The sequence below is a fragment of the Neophocaena asiaeorientalis genome, unplaced genomic scaffold (assembly GCF_003031525.2).
Source record: "Neophocaena asiaeorientalis asiaeorientalis breed wild unplaced genomic scaffold, Neophocaena_asiaeorientalis_V1.1 scaffold171, whole genome shotgun sequence".
Lineage (NCBI taxonomy): Eukaryota > Metazoa > Chordata > Mammalia > Artiodactyla > Phocoenidae > Neophocaena > Neophocaena asiaeorientalis.
The window spans coordinates 9,794,063-9,815,844 of record NW_020174013.1 but is presented as its reverse complement, the minus strand read 5'-3'; the positions used below and the strand labels follow the sequence as shown (position 1 = coordinate 9,815,844).

At 39.6% G+C, this 21,782-nt stretch overlaps 2 protein-coding genes across 4 annotated transcripts in view; one reads left to right on the top strand and one right to left on the bottom strand.

Moving 5' to 3' along the window:
- PIGF (phosphatidylinositol glycan anchor biosynthesis class F) overlaps nt 1–6,006 on the top strand; it is a 22,879-nt gene extending 16,873 nt beyond the window's left edge. For both annotated transcript variants that reach the window (XM_024753638.1, XM_024753639.1), the window contains exon 6: nt 5,696–6,006. In XM_024753638.1, the coding sequence (XP_024609406.1) occupies nt 5,696–5,809 (114 nt within the window). In that variant the 3' untranslated portion in view covers nt 5,810–6,006. The remainder of the gene's footprint in view (nt 1–5,695) is intronic.
- Nucleotides 3,077–21,782, bottom strand: part of RHOQ (ras homolog family member Q) — a 39,041-nt gene continuing 20,335 nt past the window's right edge. For both annotated transcript variants that reach the window (XM_024753637.1, XM_024753636.1), the window contains exons 2-4: nt 9,983–10,147; nt 9,581–9,676; nt 3,077–6,371 (exon numbers count right to left, since the gene is read on the bottom strand). In XM_024753637.1, the coding sequence (XP_024609405.1) occupies nt 6,216–6,371; nt 9,581–9,676; nt 9,983–10,147 (417 nt within the window). In that variant the 3' untranslated portion in view covers nt 3,077–6,215. The remainder of the gene's footprint in view (nt 6,372–9,580; nt 9,677–9,982; nt 10,148–21,782) is intronic.

Sequence of the window (21,782 nt, the reverse complement as noted above, 5' to 3'; positions counted from 1 at the left end):
TTTTTTTTTTTTTTTTTTTTTTTTTTTTTTTGCAGTACGTGGGCCTCTCACTGCTGTGGCCTCTCCCGTTGTGGAGCACAGGCTCCGGACGCGCCAGGCTCAGTGGCCATGGCTCACGGGCCTAGCCGCTCTGCGGCATTTGGGATCTTCCTGGACCGGGGCACGAACCCCGTGGCCCCTGCATCGGCAAGCGGACTCTCAACCACTGCGCCACCATGGAAGCCCCAGGAAAAGTTTTTTAAAAAGAAGAACACCAAAAATGTATCTGTTAAAAGAGTGTCATTGTCTCATACAGTCCCACCCTCTTGAAATTGCAACACAACCTCTAGATTTCACAAAAAGAGAAATCCAAAATGTGGTATCTTCATAAAGAAATGGCACACAGATCTGTATGTTTAACCCAGTGCCTTCAGTAATTTCTTTGTCTGGGTCAGTATTGGTTTCTGCAGAATTGGAATGCTGTCTGGAATAATGACTGTGGGTCATCTCTCCATTTATAAGTTCAATCATATGATACACTTGCTTTTCGAATAACTAGCAAAGAAGAAATTAACCATGAAATCCAGTATTTGCTGGATCTGAGGGCATGACTCTTTTTGAATTATGGTTTTCTCAGGGTATATGCCCAGTAGTGGGATTGCTGTGTCATATGGTAGTTCTATTTTCAACCCATAGTGGCTGTATCAATTTACATTCCCACCAATACTGCAAGAGGGTTCTTTTCTCCACACCCTTTATATATATATATATATATTGTTTTAGATTCTTTTCCATTATAGGTTATTGTAAGATACTAAATATAGTTCCCTGTGCTATACAGTAGATCCCTGTTGTCTGTTTTATATATGGTAGTGTGTATGTGTTAATCCCAAACGCCTAATTTATCCCTTTCCCCCTTTCCCCTTTGGTAACCGTAAGTTTGTTTTCTGTCTGTGAGACCATTTCTGTTTTGTAAATAAGTTCCTTTGCGTCATGTCATATCCTAGGTTCCATCCAGATTAATTTCCCAGGGTCAGATATTTAACAAATGGCAGAGCTGAGACTCAAATCCAGTCTAATACAAAAATGAGAGTCTTTTCTTTTTTTTAAATTTATTTATTTTTGGCTGCATTGGGCCTTCGTTGCCACTCCGGGGCTTTCTCTAGTTGAGGTGAGTGGGGGCTACTCTTCGTTGTGGTGCGCAGGCTTCTCATTGTGGTGGCTTCTCTTGTTGCACAGCACAGGCTCTGGGGCATGCGGGCTTCAGTAGTTGTGGCACATAGGCTCAGCAGTTGTGGCTCATGGGCTCTAGAGCACAGGCTCAGTAGCTGGGGCACATGGGCTTAGTTGCTCTGCGGCATGTGGGATCTTCCCAGACCAGGGCTCGAACCCTTGTCTCCTGCATTGGCAGGCGGATTCTTAACCCCTGAGCCACCAGGGAAGTCCCAAAAATCAGTGTTCTTAATCACTATTCTGTACTACTTACAACATGCTCTGAAATATATCAAACTCTTTATATTGGTACATTTTCCTTTCCTAAAAAGTAAGCAGTTTTATTGTAATGCCTGATCAGAAGAAACCAGTGTGGTCTTCAGGTAGAAATAAGCTTATATAATTTTGAAATGTCTTTCAACCAGCAATAATATTGATTTTTTAACAGAAAAAAAGTTATATCTGTATTATTTAAGATGTTTTTTAAAGCTCATTAGGGTGAAATTGTTTTATTTCTAAGAGAAAAATAACTTATTGGTAGTACGTGTACCAAGACCCTATGTATCAGGCCTTCGTTGATGCTGATTATTTTAAGAGAACACTGACCTTTTTTTAAGTGCTGACACATATAAGGAATCATTCGATTTAGAAAAAGGATAATAGTAGTACTCTAAGCAAGATGCTTTCTTCACATGATGCAGCTACTCATTTTTTTAGTTTTTCTTTTTGACAGTAACTGTAATGATTTTACCCAGTTGCATTATCTTTTGTTATGCAAGAGGGATCTTTTCTTTTGTTTAGTGATTTAAAAAAATTTAAATTTATAAAGAACTGGATAAAAAGATGGTCGTTTGGTGGTAATCGCTTGTGACTTCCTTTACATGAATGTCTTTGAGTTTTCTATTTTCCTTACACAAAACAAGATATATATAGAGAGCCATATATATATGGCTCTCGAGCCATCTCAGATTATCATAATTTGGAGAAATGTTTATAGCAACGCAGTTGAATTGTCTCTTCAATAGATGATACGGTGTGTTTTAATTCTATTTGTGGCATGAGGAATGTTACATAGAAACATCTCCGTATGTGAGACAGTAGTTTTAAATGGAAAACTTCAAGATCTAATTATGAAAATATGTGATTAAGCTACGATTGTTTGACAAGTCAAAATGAATTGTTGCCATAGGATAGTTTTAATTTTTTTAAAGCAATATTAAGGTTAGCAGGAAATTGCTTGAGGAAAGGTTGTTCGTTGGCAACCTTCCCCAACTCCCTTCAACAGCTCCTTTTGCCATTCCCTATTAAGGAAAGTTGCCCTTATATAAAGAGAAATTCTCTTTTAAAAAATGACTATGTTACAGTTAAGGACTACTTATTTCAGAAAAAATCAAGCAGGAAAGCCTGGTCCATCACTAGCAAACAGTCTCCAAAGCCAGTCCAACATTTTAATTTGCTGATGGCATGGATTCCCTGACATGTTGAATAGCAGGTGTTCCAGGCCTTAACCCCTCTTAAGGCAAAACTTTCTAACTAATATTTACTTCATTTTTGGCATTCCACTGGAGGTGAAGTATAGCACTGTTTAAAGAATGTGTGTGTAAATGTGTATGTATGTGTTTGGAAACAAAGAGCCACACTGAAATTACAAAGTGATTAAAATAGAATTTAGAAACCCAAATTGGAATTTGGCTGAATTCATGAGGGATTACGATTCTCCCTGCACTTTGACAGTGCACTCTTTACCAAGGTGCGGATGCTCACAGTTGGCCGATGATGCATAGATCCACCACGTGAGAGACAGAGGAAAGAGTATTATCCCAAATGTTTACATAGAGTGTTAAATAAAAACTACTAAGGTAAGAAGGTCAGTGCTTTACGTAGATAGTAAACTATGCATATTATTTTATTTGTAACCCCATGTGTTAAGATGGGACACTATTAAAGCAACAATCACTTAAAAAGCAACAACCGACAAACCAGTATTTAATTTGGTACTTAAAATTAATAATTAAAACCAAATGGAAGCAATGCCTAAAGTAACTAAGATAATTCACAGTAAAAACCATTAGTGCAGGCTCTACTTATTGTAAATGTGATAATTCAACATAGGCTAACCTAAAATGTACCTTTAGAGATTGAATAAGGATATAAGCAAAATATTAAGTAAGATTTCAGGAAGCCCCTAAAATTATTTTTAAGAACTTCAGAACTGATTATGTGCAAAAAAATATTAACTATAAGTTTAAGTTCATTCATACATGACCTTATTTGAAGCAGTGTATTTTCATTCACTAGCAAAATTCATGTCAGTAAGATATTTTTGAAGTATTTTATTTTCCAGAGAATTCACTACTTTGAACTAGTTGTTCCAGTGATTAGCCTGAATTTCAATGGAAACCTAACTCTTAACTGAAAACATGCTTCTGAAAATAAGGCAACTTTTCTACAATCTGTTTATGAACAGAAAAAAAAAAGTCTTTGGTTTTAGTTAAACTAGCAGGAAGGATTTTGCAAAAAAGAAATACTAAAGAACCAAAGCAACGAAAAGGCTCTTAATAAGCAATGGGAAACTCCAAACCCCATCAAGGTCAATAGAGTACCTAAGGCACCTCAGGTTCAGATGATACAATCATCTTTGCTTAGAGTTCTAATCATCTATATACAGGATTTTTACCATCTTAAGACCATGAAGCCGAAAAGGTAATGTCCAACAATGATTACTGTAAGAAAGAGGAAAATACTAAGAGTTGATAAATGGGAGAGATTAGAGATCATCTCCTCTACGTCCCAGATGAGGAAAATGAGGCCCAGTCAAGAAACAGAGGTGACACCAGAGTCCTAGTCCATTTCTCTTAGGGCAGGACAAATTCTAGATTTTAACTTTATTGGCTAGGAAACCAAGTGTGAAGAGTTTCAGAGATGTGAATTTGAGGAAGAAAAAAAAAAAAAATTCCCATCAAATCCCCAAAGGCAAGTTGGAAATAAATGTATAATACTTTACTGTCTTAATTCCTTTATACCATGTGTTGGACAACTTAGCTGATATACTAATTGAGTTATACAGTTCTTTTCAATTCTATCTAAAAATAGCAGACCAAAATTAAATGAGAAAGTTACATCAGATTCCATTTGAGCATACATAAGGCCATGGTACTTAATGCGAACCACCACTTCTTGGGAGAAAGAAGACATCCACTGTCCAGTTCAGGAGAGAAACCTCCTGACCAGTTATCCAGTAGACTCTCCGCACGTCAATGGGGAAGATGATGCTTATATTTTTAAAAAAATCTCTACAAAGCTCACACAAAAGACAGTACATCCTAGATTTGTGACTGCTATGAGCATTAAGGCTGTCATTTTCAAGTATCAAAGTTTAGTGTTCCATTACCCAATCTGTGCAATAGACATAGCTATAAGCTCACGTCATGGAAATTAACAGAAGCTCACCAAAGACATAAAGAAATCATAATTTAGGCAACAGCATTTTTAAATGTAGGAAAGGCTGGGAAAAATTTTATGGATTAGGTTATGCTTCTCTGAACTGCATTAGTTTGTTCACACTGACTGAAACTTTGTCTAACACTATTGTCTGTTGCATGGCATCTGGAATAAGGTAGATCAACAGCAGACCAAACGAGAAAACTTAATTAGGTAACAGAACTAGGCATTAAGATGGTTCACCTCTACCACAGTTATACAGTCTGTTTCCCTAGAGAAAGATTAGAAATGGCTCCAGTATACCAAATAAGCTTCATAGATAAACATGAGAACATTTTTTTAAAGCAGGACCTTTCAAAACCTAGGGACTACCATGCACTGCTCGAGGATGAAATAAGTCAACATTATTTACTTCTGGCTTGACGTAATATTGTGAAATGTAATATGGCTGGAGAAAATGGGTATTTGGAAGCCAGTATGTCATTTAACTTAATACTCTAGGTGTGTATATAAGCTGTGGTTCTGTAACTTCTACTGTGCTTCCAATATCTATATCTGAAAGGTGAAATCAGTTTTATTATGAAAGCAGTTGCTTTGTTATAAATTCCATGTAACATGCTTGAATTCTAGGTCTTTTCAACACAATTTAAAGTTTCTTGTGGTTTGGTCAGCATACACCCTTTTCGTTTCATTTGATATACAAGCCAATGTGGAAATCAGAAAAACAAAACTATCAACTAGTTCAGAGAGCTAAATTGAGTCCAGGATTATGGCAAAGTCTGACCCAAAGTTTTAATTTGTAATTTCAGCATGTAACTCATGCAGTTTGGGGAGCATCAAACTAAATCTACAATCGCCAGAAACCTTGTTACAGTTGAATGCACATTAACTAAAATGTGTACATTTTTAGTGTTCATGACAAATGCAGATATGACCTTGTTACACTTTTGGCATTCTTTGAGAAAGCACATTAAGCTTTAATATAGAAATATTTAGGTTACACATGTGCTCAAGTAATAATAAAACATTTTGTTCTTTTCGACCTCATACATTCTCTCCTCAGGAATGGCCCATCTCCTGCACGCTTGGAGCGACCTTTGGCTACGTGGCTGGCCTTGTTACTTCACCACTCTGGATATACTGGAATAGAAAGAAACTTACATACAAGAACAATTAATTGGAGCAAAGGGAGAAGATATTTCTTTGTGCAGATTCCATAAAGACTGTGCAGACATGTATATGGTCTAAGCCAGGCAGTTCCACTTAACAGCACTGTTTTTTATGTAGTTACAACATGATGTGATTGTAGCTTTTTAAACTATGAAACCCCTGAGAGATTGTACCTTCTAGTTGAAATAAAGTATTTATAATAGATTGTGGCTTCAGATGCTGTTTGTTGCTTCTTGGACCTTTAAGAAACATTCTTAATCAACTTTATAGAATTCTGAGGACAGGGTTTTTTTTTTTTTTCCTTTCAAGTTTTAAACTGCTTCATTACTTTTAAGAGGTCTGGGTAATAGCTTTAGCATTTCATATGCTTTCTGAGAGAAATGGACAGTTTACTTGGCCAGTGAAGACGTTTCTCACGTAATTAAACAACAGTTTATACATCTTGATCCTATTCTTTTTTTTACTGTGTGTTTCTTTGGAGTTAAAATGGCTATGATAGCCTCATCAAAAACAGTCTTCAATCCCTTCTGGGTTAAAGCTGAACATTCTACATAGCAGCACGCACCTATCTGGGAGGGAGAAAAAAAAATCACAAATATATACAGTCTTTTTTACAACAACTGATACCACACAAATACACCATTATAAGGAAAATCATAAAATGCAAAAAGAATGAAATCATCCATATTTATGATACCCAGAGATAGCTAACTGTTAAAATACTAGTGTATATTCTTCCAGACTTTCTCTATGGAAAATTCTTTGATTCATCAAATATTTACTGGGTACCTACTATATGCCAGGCTCTGTTTTTAGGTGCTGGGGATCATGTCAATGAACTGAGCAAAACAGCAAAGTCTCTGCTGTGTGATGCTTACGTTTGCTTAAGTTCTACTGAGGGAGGAACACACAGAGGAATATAGAGCAGATGGTGGCACATGCTACAGGTTAAAAAAAAAAAGCAGAGTGAGGGAGGGAAAGGGTGCAGAGGACAGTGGTGGTGGTCAGAGAAAGCTGCTCACCAAGGTAAAGTCTGAGCACTGAGGGATACCTAGGGAAAGAGTTTCCAGGCAGACAGAGCCACAGATGTAAAGACCCTGATGCAGGAGCATTCAGAGGGTGGGAAAGAAGCCAGAGTGGCAGGAGAGGGCGAGCAGGGGTAAGGGCCATCCATCCATCCGTTCGTTCGTTCATTGAAAACTTACAGAGCACTCTCATTTGCCTAATGTGAGAATAGAGCAAGGAAAAAATTAAGTCCCTAAGCTATTCTCATGAAGCTTATATTTTAGAGGGAGAAGACCGTGGACTAATAAATATAGAGGTAGAATATGTGGTCTGGAGAAAAATGGGGGAGGAGATAGGAAGTGGGGAGAGGTCAGGCAAGGCCTCACTGACAGAGTGATATCTGAGTGAAAGAATGAACAATGTCTACATCAGGAAGACTATCCCAGGCAGAGGGGGCAGTGAAAGGACAAAGGCTCTGAGGCAGAAGATTGGGGAAACCGCACAGAGGCCGAGTGCCTGGAGCACAGTGAGTGAGGCAGAGAGGTAGCGGGGCCTGTACGCCAGGGTGAGGGCTTGGGCCTTTCTTTATTCGGAAGATAATAAAGCCACTGGAAGATCCTGAACAGAGCAGGGAGCTGATGGAGCTTCTATTTTTAAAGTCTCACTCTGGCTGCTGTGTTGAGAACAGGTTAACACACACAGACAGAAGCAGAAAGGTGAGTGAGAGGCTGTTCCGGTAATCCAGGCCAGAGAGGGAGGGGGCCTGAACCAGGTTGTCAGAGGAGGGGACAGAGAGGAGCGTTTGGATTCTGGGTATATTCTGAACGCAGAAAAATATATTTTGCTGGAGGGTTCACTGAATGGTATGAGAGAAAGAGCAAGGTCAAGTGTGACTTCAAGGTTTTTGACCCGAGTAACTGAGAAGACTAAGCCTAGAGGATAAAATTGGGAATTCTGTTTTGGACATGTTAGTTCTGAGATGCTTACCACCCGGATGGACTTGGTGCATGACCAGTTAGATAACCAAGTCTATCTAGAGTTTAGGGAAGAGGTCCAGGCTGCAGATAGAAATTTGGGAATCTCAGTAGCAGACTGTTAAAACCACAAGACGGATAGAAGCTTACCAAGCTTAAAGGCTGAGTGTGGATATAGAAGGAAAGACATCCAAGAAGCTGAGTGTGGATCCCTGGACCCTCAACATTCAGAGACGGGGAGATGGAAGAGAGGCCCACGAGCGGGAGAAAGCCCAAGAGAGGGCGTTCAAGGAAGCCAAGTGAATGTGTTTCAAGAAGGGACCAACTGTGCCAAATGCTGCTGACAGGTCTAGAAATGGTGTTTTGCAACCATTTTTTTCCCCTTAAACTACATAATAAACATGAACATCTCAGTAAGTAAATTAGTATAAATTTTTAACAGATGCAGGGTTTTTTTTTTGCCATTATAAACAATGCAGGAACTTTATGGCTATCTCTTTAAGCACATCCCGTATAATATTCTTAGGATAAACTCCTCCCTATGAAATTGCTTGATCAAAAGTGTACATGACTTTAAGGCTTTTGCATGTTGTCGAGGCTTTTACTCGAAGACCAACAGAACAACAGAGTACCCATTTGCTTACACCTGGAACAGTGGGTATTCTAATTAATGTCTCTTCTTTTGTGTGCCAATTTTACAGATGGAAATTGAACTTACATTTGATTACTAAGGAATATGAACATATTTTTTCTCTTCAATGGCAATCTGCATTTTTTGGAGAATCTCCCATTGATGTTCTGAGTCCCTTTTCCTATTGGGGTATGCATATGTCTTTTTCTGATTTATCCATACGCAAGGGGTTCATGTCCACTAAGGATATTAACCCATTTTTCTGCCATAAATGTCAAGTTTGTTATATGACTTTTAATTTTGTTTCTGGCATTTGATGTCATATTAAATTTTTACGTAGTTAAATCATCGATGTTTTCATTTATGACTTTTACCTTTATGAAATTTAGAAATTCCTTCTCTCCTAAGATGACAGAATTTAATATGTGAAATTCCTTGCTAGTAACTTGTTAGTGAAGCTATTTATCTTTTGCTTTAGGAAAAACTGTTCTCCAAAAAGTTTTCTTGCTTTCTTCTGCCTCCTGATAGTATTTTTTAAAACACCTTATTATATTCCATTTCCACGAAAGTCCTATTAAAGTCATAACATCTAAAAAATAGAATCCAATCATGTTAGGGGCAAATGGAGAAAAAAGCAAGCCTCACTTTGGGGAGAGGAAGAATATAAGTTAAAAGGTATTTTGTGCATCACAGTGATATTTTTTAAATGATAATATATTCCACCTTGCATAAAAATTCTCTTGTGGAAGAGAATTCAACCACACATTTCTTCTCCACCATGAGTCTTCACTGACGACAGGGCCCGATTCAGCAGCCCCTATTTGTGACGCCTCTTTGTACACATGACTTACTAGGAAAATATTGTTGGCAGTGTAGCACAGGTTTAGTAAAGGCCAGAGTGAGGCCTTTACTGAAGCCCAGCTCTGCCATTTACTACCGGCAAGACCTTACAAGTTACCTGACACGGCTGTGCCTCTGTTTTCTCCTCCATAAAACAGAGGTACTAGTAGACCAACCTCACTGAGTCGAGGCAAGGATTAAATGATCTAATGCATGTAAAACACTCAGCACAGTGCCTGGCATACAGTAAAGCACAATAAATATTAGCTTCTATTATCACCTTAGCTTCATTTACATTTACTTTTAAATTCTGTAAAGGTTGCATTACCTCTTTTGCTAGTTTCTGTCCTTGTTCCACACATATAGGTTTTTCCTTCATATCATTCAGTCTTGCTAAAGTTTTGGGGTCATCTCGCAGATCAATCTAGTTAAGAAAGGTTAATAATGTCCCATAATATTATCAGTCTTTAGAGATAAAGCATGTAATCCCATTTAACCCCACGTATCAAAAAAGGATTACAAAAGAACCTAATCTTTAAAACCAACTAATAAAGTAATTGCTTTCTTTGACACTACTTTTTCCAAAAATGTGACAGAATTTATTATAACAACTGAGATTCAACATATTATTATCTCAGTTGCTATACCTTAGGGCCATTTGTCTGAGAGCAACACCACAAGGCAGGCCACAGAGGTTATTCTTGAATGGGTAAAATCAAAGCAGACATACCTGAGTTCCTATTAATAAAAAGGGTACATTTGGTGCGTATTCCTTAAGTTCTGGTACCCACTCCTCTTTCACATTTTGAAATGAGGCTGGATTTACCACAGAGAAGCATATAAGGAAGACATCAGTCATTGGATAAGATAAAGGCCTCAGACGATCATAGTCTTCCTAAGGGAGAAAGAAAAACCTCGTTATTTCCATTTCTAGAGTTTACTAACAAATATGTACATTAGATTAGATGGTCAAAGAAGCAAAGTCAGGACTAGTCCACAAATGGAATGTATGACATACTACAAAAAAACAACATAATTCCATTTGTCTTTGCTATTCTATTCTAATTGGAAGCTCTGAACACCACTGGGGTAAAATATAACAGTATCATTAACGTCTACAATGAAACTCTGAGAAAATACATTGTGATGACGAGAGTTGTCACTGGAAGCATTTTTTTTTTTTTTTTTTTTTTTTGCCTAAAATTCAGTGTTGTTTCTATTTTGTGATGGAAAGCATAGCATTAAAGCTTGAACTCTAAACATCTCTGCCTTCCTGAGTTCTTCCTCTAAAAGGTTAGAATTATGACAGGACTATTTGGAATGAAGACAAAGAAACTCAAAAGGCACTGTGGAGTTAATTCCTTACCCTTCCAAGTCCAATGCAGGGAATTTATCATTGCTCCAAATTGGGAATTAATGTCCATCTACTTGGCTTCTCATCTGCCTCCTTTCTCCTGATTTCTCCCAGCTTTTAAATATTATTCCTTATAAAACTATTCCTAGGTTTTTTTTTTTTTTTTTTTTTGTGGTACGCGGGCCTCTCCTGTTGCAGAGCACAGGCTCCAGACGCGCAGGCTCAGCGGCCATGGTTCACGGGCCCAGCCGCTCCGCGGCATGTGGGATCTTCCCGGACCGGGGCACGAACCCGTGTCCCCTGCATCGGCAGGCAGACTCTCAACCACTGCGCCACCAGGGAAGCCCTGGAAGCATTTTTAACTGAAAAGTTTGCACACAGAATTGATTGTAGCTAGATGTTTAAGTATAGTCATTTATAATAATATTATCTGAATGTTCACTATGTTATTAAACATATGAGCCATATGCTCTCTCATGTATTACTTATTTCTTTTTTTTTTTTAATTTATTTATTCATTTATTTATTTTTGGCTGTGTTGGGTCTTCGTTTCTGTGTGAGGGCTTTCTCTAGTTGTGGCAAGCGGGGGCCACTCTTCATCGCGGTGCACGGGCCTCTCACTGTCGCGGCCTCTCTTGCTGCGGAGCACAGGCTCCAGACGCGCAGAGCTCAGTATTTGTAGCTCACGGGCCCAGCTGCTCCGTGGCACATGGGATCTTCCCAGACCAGGGCTTGAACCTGTGTCCCCTGCATTGGCAGGCAGACTCTCAACCACTGCGCCACCAGGGAAGCCCTACTTATTTAATTCTTGTAACAACTATATGACATAAGAACCATTATCTCTGTGTTGCATTTGTCTAAACTAAGGCAACAGAAATTAACTAACTTGTGTAAGGAAGTTTATAACAAGTAAAGGAGATGGGATTCAAACTCCGGCAGTTTTACTTCAGAACCTATGCCTTAACCACTATACATCTTCACTGAGACCTTAAATCTTTGCTTTCCCTGTTTATATAGTTTTCTTAGTTTTGTGTGTGTGTGTGTGTGTGTGTGTGCACATATGCATGTTTGTGTAAAAATTTAAAGATAGAAACATACTGAGTAAATTCACAAAATCCCCCTTCCTCTCCAATTTCCATTCCTTTCCTGAAATGTAGATTTTTCATATGTATCTTTCCAGTTATCTTCTGTGCATGTATATGCCTACAACTGTACGTATTTAAACATCTGTACACAGACGAAGACCGTGCAACCCATGTTGTTCTGCACATTTCAGTATGTCTTGGACATGGTTCCAGACCGGAATACGTTAGACTGCTATATTATTTTTTTTTTAATTGAAGTATAGTTGATTTACAATGTTGTGTTAGTTTCAGGTGTACAGCAAAGTGATTCAATTATATATATATGTATGTGTGTACATATATATATGTACACACATATGATATCCTTTTTCAGATTCTTTTCCCTTACAGGTTATTATAAAATATGCCTTCCATATTTAAACTGCTGCTTCACATTTTATAGAAGGGCTGTTTTAGCATCTCTCCATCACAAAAGACAGTGAAGATCCTGTTTCATTTAGATTATTTCCTATGACACAAAATTCTACTTGCTTACATTTTTGTGAGTGAACAGTCAGGATTCCATTTTCGTCAGGGCTAGCCTCTCATCTGGTTTCAAGGAAACTTTATTTTTGGCCTAAGCCACCACCCCTCTTAAATGACCTGCTTCACTACTAGAACTGCATGAATGTGGAATTAAAGGCATATTAAAAACATCTTCCACTCAGAGTTTCAGGTAGTATTTCTCTCATGGGACAATTTTCCTTTCATGTCATTTTCTGACATTTTTCTTACTACAATGTTACACTCAAACTCATATTATCTCAAACTCCTGACTTTGGAGCTAACCCTCCTGTTTTTCTGTGATGCTTTTGAAGGGCACACCCGCAGTTTGGAGCCAAGGGCACTGAAAGATTTCTCAAGTGTTGGCTCAGGACAAGACGGGAAATGCCATCCCCAATCTCTTTAGCATTTATTTTTAAAAGTGGAGGCCTCTAATTGGATTCGAATAAAGCAGTGCTCTGGTGTTAAGAAATGATTAATGAAGAGATCACGCAAAACAGGTATGAAACATGCTGGCACCCCAGTCAGTTATAAAAGGACTATTATCAAAAGTATAACATGTTTTAAAAATCAGTTTGAGTGTTAAACAGTACAATTTGGTGAATTAAGTATACTTCTTGTACTCTACTGCCTATTTCAAACTGCATGTCGAGAAGAAGAATTAAAGGGACAGTATTTGATCTTAGCATTCCACCTGGCAACTACCCAGCAGTTTGTTCCTGAGCAGACTTGCACACGGCACGCTCAGGGAATGGGGGGCTCTTGCTACAAATCTCTCCTCATCCATATTTCGAGATCCAGTTTTCACAGAATTAGAAATGAGGATACTATCTCATAGGATTATGAGGAATAAATGAGATATTGCAACTAAAGCACTCAGCAGAGTGCCAAGCACATAAAAGAACTCTTTCAACTCTTTAACGTCAATTCTTCATCCCACGGGAAACTGGTTCTCCTATTCTCTGCCAATCCACGCAGGGTCCCATCAGTGGCACATCAGCCCTGGCTCTGCATCGTTCTCTCTCCAACCACAGGGAAGAAACTCCTTTAGTGAGAAATAAAATTTTCTACTCTGGCATCAAAACACACAAATCAAACTGAGGTCTCTTGAGGACAGTATAATTTTCAGATTAATAAAAGAGAATGATATATTATTACTGTACTAATTAGTCATCTGGGGGATTCAAGAGCCTTAAGACTATTTAAAATGTAATAAAAAAAAGAATTGCACATTTTTTACGAAAATCAAATTAGATTTTTTTAATGAAAATTTTACCTCATCAGGGAAATAGAAAGTGCACTCTTTCTCTGGGAGGGTATTACAAGAAATAAAAAGCAAGTGAATGCAAAGTTCTCAAGAAATGCTTAATATTCAAATATTCATCCAAACATTTTATAGAACATAAGTCTATCGTACAGATTCCTTTCATAACCACAGTGCATACTGATTTTCCTCGAGAGACATGTGGGCACAAAGGAATGGAACTAGACTAATTTCTAGATTTGTTAAACTGTAGATTTTTGTTGGAATAGTTAAAATGTGAAGAATTGGGGTTAAAATAAAAAGACAAGTGTGTTTAGAACTCCTTGGCAAGAAATGTTACTTCTTAAATCTGAACCATCTAAAATGAACTCCTTCTGCCTGTAATCTCCAGCTAAATAATTGGCAGTGATTATCAGAATGAGACCTTTCTGCTTCCATCCAGCCTGAGTAATTAGAAGTCTAATAATAGATAGCAAATTAAAAAAATAAATGATCCCCTGTGCATACTGTACCCTGCATCATATACAATTGTTTATATCTACTGTGTAATATCCTGAGTGAACTTAATGTGAAATTTTAGATTTGGGGATAAATAAATTGAGGCATGCAATTCTTTCCTCCCCAGCTATATATTTAAAATTTGACAACACAAAGAAAGTTAAATGCGGCACTGCCCTTTCTTTTAAAAGAATTCCTCAAAGCCAATTCTCTAGTGTCCTCCTAATTAAGAAATCAATTACATTTTAGTCCAAAAAAATTTTTTTAAAGGTAGATATCTAAACATTTCAGCCTGGTAACCGAAATGTTCTCAAGTGTATTAAAGACAACTGTCTTACATCAAAAACAATGGTGAATTTGGTCAACAGGATTGTTGAACTGCTTAGTAAAATCTTTAGCTTCTTATCAATTGGCTAAGTACCAGCGGGATCCATTTTTTTACAATGTATTCTGGTAGCTTAGTGATTAGGCTCTCCATTCTCATCAAGAGTGCCTGATCTGTGAGGATGACAAGCTTCACCCTTCAACAATATCACACACTGACAATCTGACAAGAGTCCACAGACAATAAGAGACCAACGAAATGTGCTCTGAGAGGAAACAAAACACCTTCAGGTGCAACAGAGAACTGTGGCAAATGGCCATCAGTCAGGAGACCCCTTTTTATGCCCAGCTCAGTCAGCAGCCCAGAAGCGTGCCCATTTCTGTACCACCTTTGTTCCCTTGGCGTGGACCTGGGTGCTCCCTCCCACTTTAGTGACCTGTTTAAAATACATGTTTTTGTACCACAATGTTCATTGCAGCTCTATTTACAATAGCCAAGACATGGAAGCAACCTAAGTGTCCATCGACAGATGAATGGGTAAAGAAGATGTGGCACGTATATACAATGGAATATTACTCAGCCGTAAAAAGAAACAAAATTCAGCTATTTGTATTCAGGTGGATGGACCTAGAGTCTGTCATACAGAGTGAAGTAAGTCAGAAAGAGAAAGACAAATACCGTATGCTAACACATATATATGGAATCAAAAAAAAAAAAAAGGTCGTGAAGAACCTAAGGGCAAGACGGGAATAAAGACGCAGAGACGCAGACCTACTAGAGAATGGACTTGAGGAAACGGGGAGGGGGAAGGGTAAGCTGGGACAAAGTGAGAGAGTGGTAGTGTATATATGGACATATATACACTACCAAATGTAAAATAGATAGCTAGTGGGAAGCAGTCGCATAGCACAGGGAGATCAGCTCGGTGCTTTGTGACCAGCTAGAAGGGTGGGAATAGGGAGGGTGGGAGGGAGGGAGATGCAAGAGGGAAGAGATATGGGGATTATATGTATATGTATAACTGATTCACTCTGTTGTAAAGCAGAAACTAACACACCATTGTAAAGCAATTATACTCCAATAAAAATTTAAAAAAAAACCATGTTTTTAGACTGTGTACACCTATTTAAAATACTTATCCAAAATATGTACTTTAAGCAAAATCACTCAAGTTGGGTGGTATAGGCCTTGCCATGCTTTCTGTGGTATTCTATCACACAACTGGTCACTGAAAATCAATTAGCAAAGATGTTTTGAGGTCATACTGCATGGAAGATGTTCTAAGGACACGTACACACATAAAAAATATAATCGTCCCCTCGTCCCCTTTGGAGCTTATAGTTTAGTCGGGAATTCAAGACATGTACATAGAAAAAGGCAGTCGGATACAACAATGGGAAAGTGTAAATTGGAGCAGGTGAATATATAAATGCTTAATCAAAGAAACATTAATAAGCACCTACTGAGACAGGTTGGGACCTGGGAAGCTTTGCTACAGTGCTGCAATGCTTGTGCCTGAATAAACCTCTCCTGGAGCAACAAGATACAAAGAAACTACATGAGACTAAAAATAACTGTGTGCATCGCAGTTGGGGCAAATTCTGGACCCAAAAGAGATCAATACAAAGAGACCAGAAAACCCAACTGCCCCTTCTGAAGAGCCTGGAGCAAAAACAGAGTGTCAGGAGGAAAAGCAGGGTACTGTGTATGCCCCCTGTACACACCACCACCTAAGCCGCCCCTCCAGCCCAACCCCTGGACACACGCCTACCCTCACCCCATGTAAGGAACAAGCTCGCCCCTGCTCAGCAAGTGAGCAAGCAAGGAAACCTGTTGTTTGTTCTCCCTCCCTCCCCCCTGCTGCAGCAGGGGCCCCAAAAAAGCCTTGCCTGAATCTCTTGTCTGGCCTCTAGTCAATTTCTATTGACTGGGGAAGGCCAAGAACCCTGGCTGGTATCACTACTATGTGCCCAGAATGTGCACCCATCAGGGAAATGAAGGAAGGCCAAGGTTTAGATCCTTTCTGACCCGTCAAACAATTTCAACATTTGCAAAGCTCTCATAAGATACCTGTATGTTGAAAATATGGCAACGAACACGAATGAGCAATAATACCCGTGCACCTCACTAGAACTTTGTAGACCTCAAAGTCACAGACTAGAACAGAAGAAGAAACTGCGGTGCTGACGAGAGAACATGCTTAAAGTTGGCACTGAGGAGGGAGAATTGGTAAGTTGGAAGAGACAAAAACATTTATAACGGTTTCTGCTCATAGGGAGTTCACGGCAAGGGAGACAAATGTATGCAGACATTGTATTACAAGTCAGAATGTGGTGAAAACCAAGGGTAGTAATTAGGGGACTCTAAAAAACGACTTTTACAAGAGGTGCCATTTGGGTTGAGCCTTACAGAACGGAGAGGATTGGAACATATATGACCTACTAGCATGTGGCCTTGGTCAAGTCACTTATTTCTTAGAGCCTTCGTTTATCCGTCTGTAAAATGGGAGATTATCAACGACAAGTGCTTTGAAGACTATATGTGCTATAAGAATATATTACGCCTCCGAATAATCCAGGGCGTTACTTTGATTCAGAAAACAGTCATTATCAAAACTTGTAAGAATTTTTCCTCTGTAACAACCTAGAAAAAGTGGGACCACAACTGAATAATTCTTTAACAGACAAGCCCCAGACTTCTAAAGTCTAAAACAGCTTCTGACTACTTGGAGATATATAAAATGTAAGGCAACTAAGTAAGAATGTCCCTGACAACTGGTGGCTTGTGGTAAATGAAGGAGTAGTAATCTCCATCTGTAACATCTGTTTCTGGTGAGAAGCCTAAAATAGGTATCAGGCGTGGCTCTTGAATCACTCTACCCCCTAAAAGGTGCTATACTAAAGCCAAGAGGGCACATGGACTAAAGCTAGCTTCTGAAGATGAAGTGTTTTGTCAGAAATCTTATAAATTATCAACATTTCTTCAATAATTCTTGGTAACAGTAGTCTATGAAACCTCATTTTTTTGTGTCCTTTTGTCACTTTCAAGTTCATTTTGTATTTAACTTTGTGAAATATCACCTTTCACCCCCTTAAAAATAACTTTTTCAAGGAAGCTGGGTTGAGTTCTTTTGTGGAATATTTTGGTAAGTTTGGTTCAAAATGCATCGATGATGAGTTTATTGAATTTACCTACCACTCTCCTGCTACAGGTGGACTAAAGAAAATTTGGGGAGGAGAATTTTTTTTAAGTGCTGGAAATTCCTAAGAGATCATTGTTTTTCAAAAACTTTAAAAATGTTTGACTATTTTTCCGTCCTTTTTTCTTTCCTTCCTTCCTTCCTTTCCTTTTTTTAAAATCTCTGTTCAGTTGTGAGATGGTATTTACTTATCATGAGCCTGATTATATCTCGGTAAAAGAATTCTTGAAACTGAAGGTTCAGCTTCTAACTTTAAGCAACTGTCATCTTCATATATTTTGATTAGAATAAGTCAGTCTCCCAGTTAATTTATTAATTATTTAGCAGCTAGTGGACCAGATCTTTGGCTTCTTTTCCATTATTATCTTCCTTTTGGCTGCCTGACTTATTATAACTCCTGTTTAGGTTAGCTGGAGAAAAAAAAAAGAGAGAGAGAGAAAGGTTGAAATGTGCGGTAGCAGAAAGACGACCAGCTGGAGAACTGGTTCTGCCATTATCTAACCGTGTCTCGTGAACCTGCACTTCCTCATCTCTAAAAGGAGAGGACTGAACTAGATCGCCACGTCACATGGTTAAAAACGCTCAAACTAACACTTTTTACCCTTGTGAGCAGCCCTAGTAACAGATTTAATGTGGGTGGAGGTTTAAACTACTGCATAAAAATTGAGTTTTAGGATACTGTTTTATCTAAGCTGACCCCCCAAGGCAGAGGATCAACACTCAACTAAATATGGCCCTTCGGCAAGCTTCATTTCCCCATCTGTGAGAGGAGAATAAATATAGCATACACATGTTAAGATAAATGAGAGAGCTGGTCAAGTGTTTTGAGCTCTTCAACAGACAAGCCTGACTTTCCAAAAAAAGACAAACCACAGCTTCAGAGACAGTGCAATTTCTTTTGTGCATGGTGAGATGACTTCCTTCATTGTAAAGGATTTAAGAGCTGCAATTCTACATTGTCTGGAGCTGTAATTGCAAGTCTCTTTCACTAAAACAGAGGTCAGCTGGCCTAAGGCATGCAGAAGGAAGGTCAATGTCAGGTCACACTTCTATGCAGTGTTCTCCTTTCCTAACTTTTTTTGGTACAAATTTCATGTTGATGGAATAGTCATGCATTCTTTCATTTCAACAAATATAAACCCACTAGGTGCTGAACACTGTGTACTCCAGTGAGAAACAGACGTGGACCCTGCCCTCGTGGAATTCACAGTACAACAGAGGAGAGGCAAGTGCCTCCCCACTAGGGCAGGACTACTCTGGGTCCAGGGGACACTGTGGAAGCGCGGGAGGTATTTTTGATCGTCAACACGAACGGGGGAACTCTACCAGCATTTAGGGGTGTGAGCCAGGGTGCTACCTGACCTGTGTAGTGAAAAACAGTCCTGGGTCCTGCATGATTGATGAGTGTGCCTCTAGGCACTGAATGACTATGAAAAAACTTTTAATAATAACCTGAATCTAGGATCTATCTCTGTTGCATATTAGTAGAAAGGTAGATTTACTTGATGTTGTTCAAACATTACAGGAGTTGCTTACCAATGCAGAAAATCGCACACCACTGGCAATATTGCTCTTAGTACCCTAATTGTCACTAAAACACAAACCCGTTAGTCAACTTTTAGAGCTATTGCATTCATGGTTGTTCACCTGACTACTTCATTATGATTTCTGAGTACTCAGCCCTGGGAACTTAGGAATTTAATACTGAAATAAATTTTTTTTTTTTTTTTTTTTGCGGTACGCGGGCCTCTCACTGTTGTGGCCTCTCCCATTGCGGAGCACAGGCTCCGGACGCGCAGGCTCAGCGGCCATGGCTCACGGGCCCAGCAGCTCTGCGGCATGTGGGATCTTCCCAGACCGGGGTGCGAACCCATGTCCCCTGCTTCGGCAGGCGGACTCTCAACCACTGCGCCACCAGGGAAGCCCTGAAATAAATATGTTGATTATGAATTACTTTCCTTTTATTTTGCCTTCCTATTACTGCCAGGATGTTATACTGATTTAAAATTATATATACAGAAAGGTTGTATTAGCTATAGACTTCATTTGAAGATAAGTATAGGAGAAACATGTTATAAAAATTGTTGGGCTTCCCTGGTGGCGCAGTGGTTGAGAATCTGCCTGCCGATGCAAGGGGACACGGGTTTGAGCCCTGGTCTGGGAAGATCCCACATGCCGCGGAGCGGCTGGGCCCGTGAGCCACAACCGCTGAGCCTGCGCGTCTGGAGCCTGTGCTCCGCAACAAGAGAGGCCATGATAGTGAGAGGGCCCGCGCACCGCGATGAAGAGTGGCCCCCGCTTGCCGCAACTAGAGAAAGCCCTCGCACAGAAACGAAGACCCAACACAGCCAAAAATAAATAAATAAAACACCGAATACATAACTACTTTAAAAAAGAAAAAAACTAAAAAAAAAAAAAAAAAAAAAAAAAAAAAAAAAATTGTTATCAAAGGGGGGATGGATCTAACATACTAGAGGCACTGAGTCAGGTATTTAACAAATTGGGACAAAAATGATTACAAATGCGAACTGGGATAGGTGCTGTGAAGGAAAACAGCCAGGAGACAGAGAATAACCAGGACGAGCAGTTTCAGTCTTGGTGGTCTGGAAAGACCTCTCGGAGGGAGCGACGTCTACCTGAGATGTGAGGGATGCTTTGAGAAGCCAGATATAGGACACTAGGGGCAAAAGGCCCAAGGCAGAAAAGCCCTGACAGATGCCTCCAGGGAGCCTTCTGGAATAATCCAGGGTTCAGCTTGTGCAGCTGGATGGATAATGTCTTTCACAGGGATGAGGAAGACTGAAGGTGGAGAAACACATTAGGGAGAAAACTCAAGAGGCCAATTTTGGGCATTTTAAGCTCAAGATGTTGACAGTGGGAAACGAGTATCTGGAAGAGCTCTCTGCCTCTGAGTTCCAGACCCAGCTCTAGATGCCTCCTTTTGGCTGAACCAGAATTATCTCAGATTCAACATTTCTAAACTAAAGTCATTTCTTCCCCCTCAAATCTGCAAGTCCTGTTGAGTTCACCATCTCACGAAAAGACATCACCACTCCATCAGGATCAAACCATAACTCTGGGAGTCCTCAGTATCAACCCCAAACACAAAGTCAGTCAACCACTTGCCCAGCCAGTCTGTTCTTCCCTCTCCACACTCCTCACCTGGGCAGCTCCTACTCATCTTTCAAGCTCCGGTCTAAAAATCTCTTGGTCCAACAAACCTTCTCCAAACCCCCAATTCAGATCAAGGTCTCTCTCTCTGTAACACCTTCTCCTGTCGTCCCATTTCTTACATTGTAATACAACTACCTCTTTTCTTATCTGTATCCTCCACAGGACTCCGCGAGGGCAGAGGACTACTCTTCAAAGTCTGGTTTATAATAGCTGCTTATTAAATTCTTGCTGAATGAATGAGGGTAGCGTGTGGGAGATGAAGTCAGAAGGACAAAGTGCAGCCAGATCACGGTGGCCTGCACCTCCTTTATCGGCTGCAGAGCTGGAGATGATGGATAAAGCCTCTGAATCCTCCACTAACAGGTGAATTTCTCAGGTTGCAGTTACCGCTTTCAGCCAAGATTCCAACTGCCTCCTAAGATCAGGGCCCTTTCTCTGTCCAACCCACCTTCCTGAATAATAAGGTGAGCTCTAAGGCGCAGAGCCTCAGACGGAGCAATTCTTCCAGTATTTTAGTTCCTGCTACTGTTTTTCACCACCACGTTTTTTCCATTGTCTTGACATTTGTTTTATCTAGGATGGAGGATATCATTGACTGTCTACCCGGCATCCTTCTCCTACTTGTTCTTTCTTTGCAAAACTGATTTAGGTCAAGACCCACCACTCCTCTATTCAGACACATACCCCTGGGAACCCTGACCCCATATCTAGCTTAAAGAATTCCTGGTTGGATTTAAGCCAATCATGGAGTTTCATTCCCTACCCCCCCGGCCAGAGTCACTGGTTCCTAGGTGGGCACATGATCCAAGTAGTCCAATCAGAATGAAGTGGTCCCTGGATTATGCAAGGGGCTCATTCTCTGCCCCCGGCCAAAGCACAGGCATACCTCATTTTATTGCGCTTCAGTTCATTGCACTTTGCAGACTGCATTTTTTACAAATTGAAGACATGTCGCAACCCTGCAGCGAGCAAGTCTATCAGTGCCATTTTTCCAACAGCATTTGCTCACCTCATGTCTATGTGTCACACTTTGGTAGTTCTCGCAATATTTCAGGCCTTTTAAAAAAATCATTATTGTATTTGTTATG